This window comes from Phallusia mammillata, chromosome 2 (genome assembly GCF_965637545.1).
Source record: "Phallusia mammillata chromosome 2, kaPhaMamm4.hap1.1, whole genome shotgun sequence".
NCBI classification, from domain to species: domain Eukaryota; kingdom Metazoa; phylum Chordata; class Ascidiacea; order Phlebobranchia; family Ascidiidae; genus Phallusia; species Phallusia mammillata.
The window spans coordinates 32,592,998-32,609,170 of record NC_137253.1 but is presented as its reverse complement, the minus strand read 5'-3'; the positions used below and the strand labels follow the sequence as shown (position 1 = coordinate 32,609,170).

Below are 16,173 nucleotides of genomic sequence, written 5' to 3'. Positions count from 1 at the left end.
TGTAGGAAAGGTTTTGTGCCAGCCTTTGCCTGACTTGTACGGTGGTGAATCCCCTGTATGGCGAACGCTGGTGACAAGACACGGAAGTTTATAGTTTCGCCCTCGGGCAAAAGATGAAATGATCTGCGCGAGAAATTGCTGTCATTCAAACAATTTATCTTCATACCAGTTAAATAATAGGAACACTATTCACGGACTTGAAGGGCGATTTAATCGAAAACATAACTTCCAGAGAACTTGTTTATATAGAATACATCATGCAGACGTTTCAACAATCACTGTTGTCATCATCAGTGCAGTCAATCGAGCTGTAGAACACGTCTGTATAATGTATTCTATGTAAACAAGTACTCTGGCAGTTATGTTTTTAATAAGGTTTAAAAATACTTGATTATTTTTACTTTGCATCAAATTAACGCATTTCGTCCTGTCGAACAAAGACCAACATCAAAACTGTGGCAGTTGTTTAGGATTAATTTGTTTGGAGAAGTTTGTCAACAATTTTGAAAGTTAACAACATCGCGATGTTATAACCATGAAGTCTTTTAAAAAAGGCTCAACTTATTTGATTCAAAAATAATTTTACTGGAAAGCGTCTGACTGAAATAGTAGTGTAACAATCAAAACATTGTTCGAAATTTTTTAAGTATTTTGGTAAAAAATACCTACACCGAACAACATATCGGAAACAGCAGTGGCCACTTTCTCCAAAACAACGTTCACGGGTGTTGTTAATTTTACGTGGTCGTTGTTACGTTGACTGACAGTTACTTATCGCTGTTGAACATAACATTCTGTAGCGTTGCACGGAAAACAAAGTTCCCCATTTTAAACGATTAATTTCCACATCACCTCACATCGAATTTTAGACTTGCCTTATAATTAAATCAACGTGGCGTAAAATAGTAATCAATGTCATTACTTCAGGGCGGGTTGGTAGTACGTAAAAATACCGGTGCCGTTGTGGCCGTCGGCGTAATGTTAATAACTGGTGGAGAAATTAACTGGTTTAGAACCAACTGCGGTTTCTTGTGGAAGGGAGCTAGTTGTTTTTCTCGGTATAAATGTCTAATATAAGTACAGATTTTTGTGTTCCTGCTTTATGCCCAAGACATACTAGTTGGTTTGTCAATAAGTTGTTGTTCGTTGTTGTATAACACCCGGTAACAGCAGTTTATTTATGAGTTACGTTTGTTTTATATCTCACACAGACACCCAGCAGATGTTTGTCACAAAGACATGTGTAAATTGATATGCTTGGTTGTCTGTGTATGGTTTGTGACGTCACAAGCGCAAACCGATTGCGGAAATAAAGGTTCCAGTAGACGAAGTTGCGGAAATTTGGACAAGTTCAGTTGCGAAGCCAGGTATTATTGCAAATAAGTTATTTGAAGATTAAACAGCTTGACTTTAAATATTACTTAAAAGTTTACTTTAATTCAAAATAGCGTTAAAGTTTGGAGTATATTTGTATTAATAATATATTCGAAAATGTGTTAAAAATGTTGATGTAGTTTGCTGATACCTCATTGTGATGTAACACACTTTGCCTTTTGATTTAACACAGGGGGTGCTGTTATGACGAAACAGAGACAAATCCTGGCAGAAAATGCGTGCGAGTCGGTCAGTATGTTTGTAATATGTTCTTAAAACATAAAAGTGTATGTAACGTGTTTTTGTATCTTTTTTTCATAGCGAAATCTCCCTCGTTCTCGTTTACAGCAACAGCTGGTCCAGGTAATTTAAGTAAAACGGAATAAACTATTTCCGAGTGCTTTATTGTTTTCAATACTTTTCCAGGTCTCAGTTTCGGCGGGGAACCCGGTTACCCCGGCAACCAATTAAAGAGGGGTTGCTTTCCCTTCATCCGAAATATAAAGTGCGATAGAAGATTCAACGCTAAAACAGAGTGAGTCAAAATCTCACAGGCCAGCGCCTGAATGAAATAGTTGTTATTTATTAATTTAAAAAAGTCTACGACCGACTTTTCCCAAAAGTTTGGTTTCCTTTTCGATCTGTTGAAAATCTTACGTTGGGGCGATAAATTAGTTTTAAGAATACGCCTGGATTTGAAGTTAATAAATGAAACCGGTTTAGTGTGTATTGGACATGACACGAAAATACAAATACTTATTTCATAAAAATGTTTCACAAATTATTTTTTACCCAAGGTCTGATTGCCTACGATGGGGGTGCTGCTGGGACGAAGAAAAAAAGTTTTGCCACAAGTCTCTCTATAACAGTAATTGTACCCCAGTGATGAAACATCACTGCCTATAAAACTAACAGCAAAAACACCAACACCAAACTTCTGTTGCATCGTAGGACACAAACAGAGCAATGTAAATACCGAAATTTGTCATATTTTAGTTGTCAGATTGCGCAAGGATTGTCCACCAGGCTACATAAACCCACCGGGATGTGAATGTGAGTACAAAAGTGTTGTTGTATTTTGTCTTAAAAATGTAAAAGTTTAGTTTAGACTGGACTATCCAAACGCTGTAAAAAGGGTTGGCTAACTTTTTGCGCTACAGACCGGTTTGGCTTAGGGTTTTATTGCAGACCAGACTTTGTTTCAAAAACAAGAAATGCTCGTAAACAGCGACAAATCGTTATCTATAGAAACCCAGATTAGTAAAAGAATATGTGAAATGTACATAATGTGTTGCTTCTGGATTGGCAAGTAATTTTACCACATACCATTGCAACCCCAACATGCCAATGTATTCCGATCACTGTGATACAAATCCTGTTTTGCAACGTTTGCCATTTGTCATTGCTAACATTTGTCACCTCTTTTCACAGTGGCAAAATGCAGGCATTCCCCGTGTTTAAACGGGGCTGTATGCAAGGACACTGCTACAGGATACGAATGTGAATGCGCCCCGGGTTATTACAGTGTTAATTGCGAGATAGCTCGTAAGTACATTTTGCTCTTCTTCTACCCGTCGGAATTTTACTATTGAATCTTTATGTTTGAAACCTCTTAAATAATGTAGCCTTTAGTTGCCCACGAGTCTGCTGAGTTTACGTTAGCTCACTAGTTACACTGAAGACCATTGTGAGCAACATTGGTCATTTTTTTGCTGTTGTTGCTAGTGTTGATTTTGGGTATAGCATGTGCACATGTACTAGCTCAGTTTATATTAAATATTGTTGGAACGTTTGTAATTGGTTTCGTATATGTAACCGTTTTGTGCGAGAAGTGTTTGGTGATTTAAAGAAACAACTAAATGTTACTAATGTCTGATAGCTAAATATTTCTATTTATAGAATGCATAAGTCCTGGTAAAGCACACTTGACCGTTACTCCTGATAAAAATCCTTGGTACGACGACGGAGATGTGGTGACCTTTGTTTGTGATCCCTACCATAGAATGTTCGGTCCGGCACAGCAAGTTTGTGAAAGGGGAAATTGGAACCCTGTGGCTTCTCCAGCGTGTGTGCAATTACGTAAGTGGCCAACTCTCCCCTTTAGATTTCATACCGGACTGCTACTTCAGAAAAATATATCCTGGAAAAGACTTTTTAAAATTTGTGTTATATTTTGTAATAAATAGAAACAAAATACTGTCTCTACTGTTCGTTTATGTTTCATTATGTCTTTCATTATAGCTTTTCTAGTTGAACAGCACATTGTGCAATAACAATAGAAACTTCATGCATACACTATAGATATCTAACCTTTCTGTAGCTTGTCCGCCCCTTCGGCCAGTCACCGACGGAGGCTTCGCGCCGATTGACTTCCAGTACTTACTTGGCGAAGTTGTTAACTATTTTTGTGACGGTGGTTTCTCGTTGTTCGGAAGCAGCACTTCTATCAAGTGCATTGATCCTGGTCTTCCGTCTCTGATGGGCGTCTGGGATCCTCCGGAGCCAGCAGGATGCACCCTCATCAGTAGGTTTCCTCTATCTCTCTCATCAATTGCATAACTTGTGTAAAACACATTTTGTTTTCCTAACATTAACTCACTCCTGTTTTCATTAATATAACTAACCCGGGAGCATTGCTTCGTTACACTAAGGTATATTGTTCAATGCAAAAGGTTTTGAACGTTTTCGTGCACCAAATCTATTATTTTACTCGCCGTTACAGTGGTATTTTTGCACTGCAAGGACTTTTGGTTTTAAAGATGTTTTCACCAGTATATTTTATACCCAAGTTAACCATCTTTCAAAAAGTTTGATAAAACACGGATCTCTCTGTTCCCGTAACATTAAACCTCACTCATGTTTTGCTGATAACAAACCCAGGGGTATTTTTTTCTGTAGATCCGTTATCTAACGTAAAATGTCTGGAAACTTTTCGTGTGCCAAATACATCACTTTGCTCACAATAACAGGGGTGATTTGGCATTAAGAGGATGTTTGGTTTTTACAGACTCTATTCTACAGTACTTATACCCAAGTTAAGCACGCTGAACCCTTAAATATCAAAGTTTTTTGCCAACCCCTATCCAGTCAAATAAATAGGGACGCAAGGTTCGAAAACTCAAAACCATTGTTTTTGTGAATGAATAAATTTTTGCAGAAAATTTATCCATCCAAAATTTTTTTGTAGATGGATCCAACACCTAAAAACAGATAGATAACTGTTTTTAAGTGTTGGATTCTTTTCTTTTTACTCGTTTAATGTCTTAACATATGCTATCCAAACAACAGGTCCCACTAATACGGCCTGTCTGAGTTTTCCCTGTCTCAACGGAGGAACTTGTCTCCACAAGCCAGCGCCACCTTTCTTCGAGTGCGTTTGTACCTCAGCTGCCACCGGACCAACATGCAGTATTCGTAAGTTTTTTATGTTATGCACTTGGTTACTGGTTGCAGTCTAATGTAAAACAACCCCCTGTAGGGCAGTGTTCCTACACCCAAACTCAAAAAATTGGCTGAATGGTCCGGCGCGCCTGACTCATATCCAGACATAAAAAACCTTGATCGGGATTCGTCTCCGGGAGCGTCCTGGGTACGAACCACATCAAAAACATAAACATAAAAATAAAATAAAGTGCCTCTCATGACATCCAAAACTTTTGAATGCATTACCTTACATTACATTTCCATAAGGTTTGCAAACTGGTAGAGTTAAACAAAAACCCGATGCGCCCATAAAAGGGTAAAAAGCACTTTTCTGGGGGTGGGATTTGCCCCCTCAAGGAGCTCGAATAACAAACAAATACATTACCCGAACATGAAATGAAAGAGTCGTTTCCAACATTACACAACTGCAATGCCTAATCCCGAGATTTAAGTTGATCGCTGCATGACTTGCAAATTTTTGATATTTCCCAACATTGTGCTGTGTCAGCAAAATTATTTTAACCCTGTTTGTATTTTCAGCACCATAACCGAAGGTCGTTAAAGTCCCCAAGTTGTTGACGAGTCATTCTTTCAAACTGTGTTCACTCATACTTTTTGTAAGCTGGCTGTTAACGCACCCTTGCACACATATGTATTGAAGTATTGATTTTATGTGTTGTAAATAAATACGCACTTCTTAGACACGTTCGATATTTCTCTGCATTCATTCTTAGAGGGAGGAAACAGTTTCAACTCATTAAGCGAGGCGTCGGCAACCTTTTAGGTGACGCGTGCCAATTATTTTCATGTGGTAATGACTTTGCGTGCCAACATTTTTTGTGTAATAGTAGTGTGTGCCAGCTGATATCATTAGTAAACAGAAATCAGACAGATTTATTGAAAGATGAAGAACCAAAAGCAAAAATGTAACAGGTTAAATTATGTTGACGAGTACTTTAATATAAACACACAAATCATTTGGCGTGTCATGAAAAAAAAAACATTTCAGTGCCAATATTAGCATGCTAGCCAGGGGCTGCCGTTCCACCCCCTTTTTACCGTACTGGTGTTGTTGTTTTTGTCTCTGAGCCACCTGTAGCCCTTCTCCTATAACAGCTGTCGTTACAAACCGGTCTTGTCTTTCAAAGTCGATTGTGGTTAAATGAAATTGGATCCATAAATTGCCCTTAGCAAAACAACACATTTTGTAACCTATTTTTACTTTATTGTATTTTGCAACAGTTTCAGAACACAGGACTTTATTTGTTTCTACAAACACAGTCTTTGGCTTAAGGTTCAAGGCAAATGATTTATATCTTTAATTTGATTGAATTTGGTGTGAATTGAGAGAAAGAATGTCGGGTTTTGGGTGTTCCTGTGAGTCTGGTGCGAACTTGTTATCATCCGCATGCCCCGAAGCAAAAGCAAAGTTAAACAGAACGGGGCTGCAAAATTTTCTCGTGTCAAAATTGCTGTTTAATATTACGTGGTTCTGTTTGGCCAGGTGACTGCAAATGTAGCCTATAGATTTTCGTTGAGTAAGGTTGGGGTTGAAAGGTAGAATCGACGTAAAACAAACAGGCTGTAAGTTATTGTTAAAAACGTTATTTATGTTTTATTCCTAGCTTGATAATAATTACGCAACCCTGGAAAATTGCTCATGGTGTCCGTTTTTATCAGTTTATACAGCAGTTTGTTTCTTTTCGGCAATATTTCGCAGTTAGCCTAGCGTTTTTCGAAGCAGTTTGAACCACAGCTAATGGAAAGATGCCACGAAACGACGAAAACACAAGGATGCGGTTTGCAGCTCCAACTTTCACGTTAGCTGTTTTCGCAAGCCTAATAACTTTGTCGCACCAACAGCAGCCTGGAACTTGTTTTGTTTCGTTAAACTCAAGAAAACCATGCAGATTTCCAGCTGCGACCAGACGACAATGCGAATCCAGGTAGGCCCTACGTTTTTTTGCGAAGGTGGTAGTTTTGGTTAGTTTGGTCGACAAATAACGCACCGTACTTTTAGGCTACTCGACTGTAAGACTCATGCTGTCATGTTTAGATACTAGTGTAAGTTATATAGTATATACACATGTTAAAGGCAATTAAACGCATTTTCTGTTAAAATACAGTGCGGTTGAAACACAGCGGCATGACATTAAAAGCATAAATAAAGCCGCCCTCAATTATAAGCAGCACTAACCGTTGGGTAAAAAACGATATAGGCTGTGGCTTACAATTACAAATTGAATAAAATTACAATTGAATAAATACGGTAAGTTAATCCAAAACATAGTTTGAAGCACAAACTTTTTGTCTTGTAGGAACTGCTGTTATGATCGTTTCCCAAGGTTTTCACAGATTCGTTGCTTTCAAAGGGGTAAGTTAATCACATAAACGATCTAGTCAAATACCGATATGTTATCTTTTATGCTTACAGTACCAACTATGCAGTTTGTGTTCCATCCAACGGTTAACAGCAACCTTCGAGGTGAGAAGTATTTTAAACTATACGTACTTTAAGTCGAAATATTAAAGATATAAGTGAATGATCGCAGCAAAAATTGTGCAAAACAATGATAATTCAATATGATTTCAATGTGTACTTTGTCAATTTCCCGCCAACGAGGTGCTAAAGAAAAAATATATAACTGTGTTTTAAGCTGACAACTAAAATTCGGAGTATATTTATCACAACTACTTAAGTATAGTCTAAGCCAGTGGTTCTCAAACTTTTTTGACCGCGACCCAAATCTGAGTTTTATGAACATCTCACGACCCAAACCTCAAAAACAGTATTTTTCTGATATGCATGAAATGATAGACACAGACAACCATTTGTACTACACAGTTCTATGAAACAATGATTGATTACATACAAATGGTTTATTTATTTAATGTGATTGATGAAACCGAAATTTTCCTTCATTACATCTTCAATGCGCGGCTCTATTTTTCATTCGGGAGACCACTTGATACTTTATATTCAGTGAAAGGTCTGTGATTCGACTTTTAACTGTGATGTTGGATAACGAGACGGACTGCAATTTCGAGTCCACCGTTAATGCCGCATAGGATTGTGGCCATGTGAAAATGGCTGCAGGCTGAACGAGCTCTTTAAACGAGCTTGGTTCGTTGGACAACACTGCATAACACAGCACACATTGTGGCTTTACAGCACACATTGCGGCTTTACAGCACCATGATTATTGATAGTGAATCCCAAATCCAAAAATTTGTCCTTGTACGAATACTTACTCATCCTCACACGCTAACTGTTACATCTCCAGGTTCAGTTTAGCATGATTAACTTGTCCTATTACTTCCCGTGCTATGACGTTACAATCGCCATGTGCGTAACAGTAAATTTGGAAGGCTATATTCTGTATGTGGTGATGATTGGTTCTATTTACTGCACAACGTGGTCGAGTGTGGTGACCATATTACTGCATTAAATAAATTCGTTTGTGTTTACTTAATTCAGTAATAGTTCGTTTGGGCAGAATTGAATTACCGTAGCGCGACCCATTTTTTGACCCTGCGCGACCCATACTTTGAGAACCACTGGTCTAAGCCAAAAAATCAGAGTGTATGTGTGTATTACATGACACCTGATGATGACAAAAGCACTTGTCGAAACGGGGTGACACTAAAACGCTGAATGGGCGGGACGGGCGGAATGGAGGGCGGGACGTCGCGGGAGATGGCGGGACGTCGTGAAAACCGCTAAATATCGGGTTAAATTGCTGACGGCTGGAGCTATTAAGGTTGGGATAAGGTTTTATAATAGAAAATCATTTAAAAAAATTCCGCCGAACACTACATTCCGCGCCCGAAACGTCCCGCCATCTCCCGCGACGTCCCGCCATAGCATTTTTGCCTAATGTCAGGAAATAGTTGAATAAGTTTTAGGCAGGGACATTTTTTGATTCATATACTATAACCGTCAGCAATTTACCCGATATTGAGCGGTTTCCGCGACGTCCCGCCCATTCAGCGTTTTAGTGTCACCCGTCGAAACGTGGTCATGCTTTACACACATATACTGGCTCTGATTTTTTTGCCCAAATTATTTAAAACCGTAAATAGCGTAACTAATTATGTAAATATATATTTGGAATTGCAGCTTTTGACAAAAGCCGTGTTTTGTTTCAGGTCTTCCTTTTGGTGGCGAACCGAACTACCCAGGAAGTTTGGTTCACAGAGAAGCTTGCAACACGACGACCGAACAAAATCAATGTGGACCGACATTTCCGCTGCCAGACAAGTAAACAAATTTACTTTAATGTTTGGCGAAAATATGTTACCTTACAAATGGGGTTTTGTGATTTTCTTTTGCTTTACAAAGTTCCAAGTTATCATGTTGCGACTTGCGAAGCTATAAAGTATGTTGTATCCTACTGATAAAGATTTCAGTGCAGATTATGTTTTGTTTTTCCCAACGAAATCAAACCAATGTGATTTAAAAATGTGCATTTGAAAATCAAAGAAATATTTATGTGAACAAAACATAAACAAAACACAATCTTGTTTGTTTTTAAACAAGTTTTAAACTTAAAAAAGTATATAGTATGCATAACCTAAAAGCTAGATTTCAAGGGGGTGTACTTAATTTTGTCGAAGCCTTTTTATTGACTAATTGTGATTTATCCTGGTTTTTAATGTCTTTCTAGTATGTTACATTTTGTGATTATGTTTACATGCTACATGAGTTGAAGAAATTTCTCTTGGTCAAAAAACACATGACACAGTTGCACTGAACAATCACCAAATTGAAAAAAGGCCGTTCAACTTTATGGGGCCCAAAATGGTGGATGCCACTATCGGTAGATAATGACTAAAGGCACTGTAGCTACACCTATACATTTTAGCGTAGTTGTGTAATATTTATCTTCTGTGATTTTAATCCAGATCAACATGTGACAGATGGAGATGTTGCTGGGATGCAGAAACTAGAAAGTGTTACCAATCCAAGTATAATGGTGAGTTGTTGTCTAACATTCAATGAGAAACATTTGGTTGCAGCAAACTTTATTTATCACTCTGCTTTTAGTTATTCGCTTGAGGACGCAATGCCCTCCAGGTTACATAAATCCACCGAAATGTGAAGGTGAGTCATATAAAAAAAATATATTGAAATGTACCATGACATAAATAGTTCAATTTAAATCCTATAACTATTTAAAGCCAAATTTGTACCACAAACAATTCTGGTCCAGTAATTTTGTTGGTAATCAAGAAAACTACTTTCTGCATTTAATGAGACTAATATTAAGCTACAGTTTTGGGTTCAGTAGACAATAAAACAAAACTTCCAATTAAATTCAAAACACCAACTTTATATAGATCAAAACCATTAACATCATGGCTTAAACTGGCAATCACTGTTTGCCTTTTTACAGCCCAATCAAATTGGATCTACATTATAAACATGTTAGATGTATGAAAGTTGAAAGTGTTTTTTTAAATCTACTATGTGCTCCTAATTGAGGTGAAATGCCCAGGTTAACAGTGCTAAAGGTTCAGGTTAACAGTGTTACAACATATTTCACCCCTTATTACAGATGTTGATGAGTGTGCATCAAACCCCTGTTTCAACGGAGGAAGTTGCAACAACGGAATCAACAGTTTTACTTGCACATGTCCTGCTGGAACTGTGGGTCCACTTTGTTACAGAGGTAGGCAGAATGTATTTGATGGTAAACAGCAATTTCAGATACAAACTCTTCATTATGTCACTAGGACTAACAATTTTGTCAGATATCTAAAATGGAAGTTTATTAGAAAGTCACCTTTCTAGTTTTATTCTCTTTGCCAGAGCACTGCCTCCATCATTGGAGCTGCTAATCTGATTCATAGGCAATTCAATCATTTTTTACATGATTTTTTTTTACTTATCCGAGATTAAGTTTAACCTTTTGACATAAAGTAACAAACTAGTCCTTTCAAATCATTTTTGGGTAACTGCTTTTGAACTTTTTTTGCACAGAATGCGGTCCACCACCCCCAATCACATTCGGCAGTTTTGAACCCATCCAAGCAACTTACCAACCACCCATCAGCATCACATACAAATGTGACAGCAGTTATTCTCTGTCAGGCGACGCAACAAATGAATGTCAGCCCGGTGGAACATGGTCGCAAACAATAGCTCCATCTTGTCGCTTCAACAGTAAGATTTGTAACAATTATGAATTTGTGGCTGCCCAAATACAAACAAGCGTTGGCAGCAAATACCTAATTTTGCTGTAGCATTTTTTTTATTTACAAGTACAAAATACATAAATCTAAAGTGTCATCCACTTAGTGTTTAGACATTGTCATTAATTTCTTTCAAATTCTGTTGGTTCAAGCAGCATCGAATTATCTGCACTAGAGATGTGGCATTCACTGCATGTTTAACTAGTGTTTTTTTTTGTACTGTAGTCCTTGCCTTCTTCTTGGTCTCTTGTCATGGTGTCGTCCATGTAGTCACAAATGTTCAAAAGTTTTTGAGATTATGTGTCTGTAATAAAAACAGAAGAAAGTGTAAAGTTCAAGTTTCAATCTTGCAGGATGTGGTGCTCCTCCTTCATTGGAATTTGGTTCTTTTACTCCCAACGCAGCAGATTATATTCCTGGTACAAGAATCACATATTCCTGTCCTAGTAACTATGACTTGTTTGGAAATCCTCATAACCAATGTTCACTTTCTGGTGAATGGAGCGAATCAACAGCACCACAATGTTTACTGAAAGGTAAATTGTTTCTCCATTAATAAGGAATTAATTATACATGTGGATGTATTGTATTTTTCTTGGTTCCATTTTTGATATTGGGTATAACTGTTTATGTTTCTTGTAACTTAGTAATTAATTGTGTAAAATTATACAGTGTACAGAATATGTTAGCTGTTGTTTTTCTACATTGTTTGACTTGTTTTAATTCAACTATTACATTTTGTCGTCATTTTTGCTTCATCAACATAAAATTGACATGCAGTAGTAAAACAACAAACTTGCATGTTTATATGCTGCTTTGTAACAGTTAGTAGCAGATATTGATAACAGTAAAGTACATCATGTATTGTGTTTTTTTTTAATTACAGAATGCCCCAAACCCGTCACAATATCTGCTGGAAGTTTTTCACCTGTTCTAGGCAGTTATGTCCCTGGGTCTGTGATCACTTACACTTGCACCTCAGAGTTTAATCTGCTTGGATTGGCAACAATAACTTGCCAGGATGACAAAACATGGGATCCACCCAACACACAAATATGTCAGCTCGTTGGTAAGAAAACTTTTACAGTAGTTCATAATCTCAACCAGGGGCAAATTTTTCCAAATTTGTTTGGTAAAAAACTTGTTGGTAAATTTGTGTCTTCAAAATCTGTCAATGGCAAAATAATGGAACAAGTTTAACTAACAAAATCGATCTCTCGTCACCATCTGCACTGATGAGACCTTATAGGTCGAAACAGTGTGCACTGTCTACAGCTTATCATTTATTGGCTCTATGCTTTTACATGAACTTGAAAATCATTGTACAAAGCATTATGGCATTTTTTGTTGAAAGGGTATTATTTTTAAAATCTTTTAGTTTTGTAAGTTTTCCTCCTGTAAATTATTGTGTTACAAAGTAAATATTTTTATTAGCTGTCATAGTTTTATGCCCTTTGTGCACATATGACCCCAGTCTGCTAAAATCACATTCAATCACTGCTGCTCTGTTTATTCAGTCATGGTTGCCCTTAAACAAACTATACAAACTAATTATTGAATCATTTCATTTTACAGTTTGCAATGCGCCACCATCCATTGCAGATGGAAGCTACAACCCACTTCAGGCAATGTATCAACCTGGAGAGTTTGTCACATATGCTTGCACAGACTCAACAACACACACACTGATTGGTGTAGGAATAGTCACTTGCCAACCTGATCGAACATGGACACAGATGCCATTTTGTAAAAGACTAAGTAAGGTTTTGTGTTCAGTGTCAATTAGAAGCTAGAAAAGTAATTTTAGCAGTTCTCAATCAGCTTTAATTAAATTTCCTTGACCATGATTAAAATTTTCTCTAGGCATGGTTTGGGTGTATTGTAACCTGGTGATTTTAATTTGGTTTAAGCAATTGTATGTATTTGATGCATTAGTGATCAAGTTTTTTTTAGAAAAAATCAGGATTAGATCCCACAAGCTTGCAAAATTAAACTGGTTGTTTAAAAGTCTGCTTTGATATGGTTTCACCTTCTGCAGAATCATAAAAATACTTTTTAAATTATCGGATGTTTTACTTTGTTTACATTTTATTGTACTTTTCAAACTCTCCAAATTTGTGATTTTTTTGAACCTCTGTAGATGTTGTACTGCATACTCCAAGATTTGAAGCACTGCTACTATAGAACTTTGTATATATTTCAGCATGCAACGAGCCACCGCCGATAGCTAATGGCAATTTTGGTCCAGTTATTGGTGATTACATTCCTAGCACCACTGTAACATACTCTTGCAGTGGAATATATCGAGTTGAGGGAAACCCAACAATAACTTGTGGAAATACTGGGTCATGGAGTCAAGTGCCCTCCTGTGTGCCGATTGGTAAAACTTACTTTTTAAAGTTTGAATGCAATTTCTATCTTACATTCAAAAGTAGTATTGGCAAGTTTCAAACTGTGTTACAAATTCATGTTTGTTCATATCTGAATGGGTTACAAGGTTACAGGAACAACCTGCTGTGAACGAGCAGGTTGTGTAGATAAAATGGCAAACAAATAGTACTACAACCTTAAAAAACATAAAATCAAGCAAACTTTGCCAGGAACACCACAAACGTATTGAAGTTTTTGACATTATTTTCTTCAGATTGTGGCCCTCCCCAAGGTATTGAACTTGGAACGTACTCACCAGCCCTGGAATCATACCCTCCTTTTACTACAGTAACTTACTCATGTTGTAACGGTATAATAATCTCCCTTCCAATTGGTGGTACTGCAGTATTTACATGTCAAGAAGATGGCACATGGTCACCACAAGATTTGCCATCATGCAACCCCACAGGTCAGAATGGTTTGTGTTATAATCAGTGGTGGGATTCAAATTTTTTGTCAGTCGGTTCTATCACAAAAGTCATATTTTTCAACCAGTTCTGTTACAAAAAGTCCATTGACAGTAACTGGTAAAGCTAACCGGTTCGCTGATCTCATAAAATTCCATGAGACGGATCTATAGAACTGGTGTGAACCGGCTGAATCCCACCACTGGTTATAATGTCAGGCGTAAGATTTCACCTCTGATGACAAATGTATTTTGCTTTCCATAGTTCGCTCTTATATTCAGACTTGAGTCGAGAGTTTATTTCCCTTGATAAAAGACAACATAATAGCACAATTGCACAAATATGAGACCCATCTCTCTAGTTTTAATGTTGGCTTTATGATATTGTGGGTAATCCGAACCTTTTTGCAGTTTGCCCACCACCGCCTTCAGTGATTCAGGGTGCAGTACAATCAACTGATCAGCAGCTTTTCCACCTTGTCAACGAAGTGATCACATACGAGTGTAACAATGGTCCGAAGCCTGGTCAAGTGGAATCAAACACTTGTGGCGCTGATGGGCTATGGACAAATACATTCCCTGATATTTGTGTTGAGCTATGAAATGTATTTTGCATTTCTATTATTTTTCTAATGTTCAGCCAGGCCAAACTGACATTTGTTTATCATAAACTAGACACTGATTTCAATAACAATTAACACCACACCTTTGATACTGGATATCTTTGGTTCTAATGCCAGAGCTTTTTATAAGATATTTTATAGTGCTATTAACTTTATGGCTTGAAATGTTTTCAAGTTATGTGAAAGACGTAATATTAATATTCAGTTAACCTTCATATAGAAATATTTACCGGAAATTTGCATGTTAAGTTGGTTTTGAACTAGCACTTATCTTGACAAACATAAAACCTTCCACTACATTATACTGTTCTCGTGTTAAAGGCCATTTAGAGGTGAACGCGACATTTCAGCTAAAATTACCCGTTACTCGTCGTGCCTTGGTTTAGTTTCGCATCTCACACATTCCACTACATTTTCTACTTGCTAACCTTACTTTTTTGCTTACATTGGAAGTTGGAAAGGTGTATTTGTGTTTTATGGTTTTCAGCTGACGATGTTTGTTCGTAACCTCGTGTTAATGGCAGCGTTACTTTATTATCGCGCTTTGCCGTTCTGTGCACTGTATTATCGAAACTTGATGTTCGCCGCTCTTTCTCTCGCTTTCTCCACCGACCTGGATACTTTGCTCTCCCCTCATAGTATCCATGGAAACCACGACCAAACCCGCACTATGCAATAAATCACGTGGAGTTGCATTGGATTGTTACATAACAGAGGGTGACGAGTTAGACAGGCAACGTCACATACATTTAGAAAAACAGGTTCAGAAACTTAACGCTTTCGTGTCACTATGGTTTTGTGTACTTCTCAGTTCGTCTGTTTTGTCACAACACTATTTGGTTGAATGAAGAGATACGTAAAATAGTATTGTAACATTACTAAATGCCAGCAACTACTTTACATGATGTGGGACCGGATTTGTGACAAATTTTGTCCGCAATTCTATTTGAGTTGTGCAATTGTTTTGTAAAAAGCGTGTTCAAAACAGGTCTTCCCCACATCCACAAAATCATTTGGTGCAAAACAACTTCTATCCCAGTACCATTCATGTAGGAAAGGTTTTGTGCCAGCCTTTGCCTGACTTGTACGGTGGTGAATCCCCTGTATGGCGAACGCTGGTGACAAGACACGGAAGTTTATAGTTTCGCCCTCGGGCAAAAGATGAAATGATCTGCGCGAGAAATTGCTGTCATTCAAACAATTTATCTTCATACCAGTTAAATAATAGGAACACTATTCACAGACTTGAAGGGCGATTTAATCGAAAACATAACTTCCAGAGAACTTGTTTATATAGAATACATCATGCAGACGTTTCAACAATCACTGTTGTCATCATCAGTGCAGTCAATCGAGCTGTAGAACAGGTCTGTATAATGTATTCTATGTAAACAAGTACTCTGGCAGTTATGTTTTTAATAAGGTTTAAAAATACTTGATTATTTTTACTTTGCATCAAATTAACGCATTTCGTCCTGTCGAACAAAGACCAACATAAAAACTGTGGCAGTTGTTTAGGATTAATTTGTTTGGGGAAGTTTGTCAACAATTTTGAAAGTTAACAACATCGCGATGTTATAACCATGAAGTCTTTTAAAAAAGGCTCAACTTATTTGATTCAAAAATAATTTTACTCGAAAGCGTCTGACTGAAATAGTAGTGTAACAATCAAAACATTGTTCGAAATTTTTTAAGTATTTTGGTAAAAAATTCCCTACACCG

At 37.4% G+C, this 16,173-nt stretch overlaps 2 protein-coding genes across 3 annotated transcripts; both read left to right on the top strand.

The window, feature by feature from the left end:
* The first annotated feature begins 1,184 nt into the window (after positions 1-1,184).
* LOC145215665 (P-selectin-like) lies at positions 1,185-5,499 on the top strand. Its single transcript, XM_080084409.1, has 11 exons — positions 1,185-1,367; positions 1,568-1,623; positions 1,696-1,737; positions 1,801-1,909; positions 2,172-2,242; positions 2,371-2,427; positions 2,806-2,919; positions 3,274-3,453; positions 3,695-3,898; positions 4,663-4,788; positions 5,338-5,499. Exons 1-11 carry the CDS (start codon positions 1,240-1,242, stop codon positions 5,343-5,345), a joined length of 1,095 nt encoding a protein of 364 aa, XP_079940535.1. The 5' UTR covers positions 1,185-1,239; the 3' UTR covers positions 5,346-5,499.
* A 672-nt stretch (positions 5,500-6,171) lies between these two features.
* On the top strand, positions 6,172-15,146 carry LOC145215663 (C4b-binding protein-like). Of its 2 annotated transcripts, XM_080084406.1 has the most exons (14): positions 6,172-6,743; positions 7,116-7,171; positions 7,232-7,282; positions 8,947-9,058; positions 9,703-9,773; positions 9,845-9,901; positions 10,356-10,469; positions 10,781-10,963; positions 11,346-11,528; positions 11,879-12,061; positions 12,568-12,750; positions 13,196-13,372; positions 13,637-13,831; positions 14,240-15,146. In XM_080084406.1, exons 1-14 carry the CDS (start codon positions 6,565-6,567, stop codon positions 14,428-14,430), a joined length of 1,935 nt encoding a protein of 644 aa, XP_079940532.1. In that variant the 5' UTR covers positions 6,172-6,564; the 3' UTR covers positions 14,431-15,146. The 2 variants fall into 2 exon arrangements, with proteins under 2 accessions (XP_079940532.1, XP_079940533.1); XM_080084407.1 differs by lacking the exons at positions 6,172-6,743; positions 7,116-7,171; positions 7,232-7,282; positions 8,947-9,058 and adding an exon at positions 9,072-9,176.
* The last annotated feature ends 1,027 nt before the right edge of the window (positions 15,147-16,173 follow it).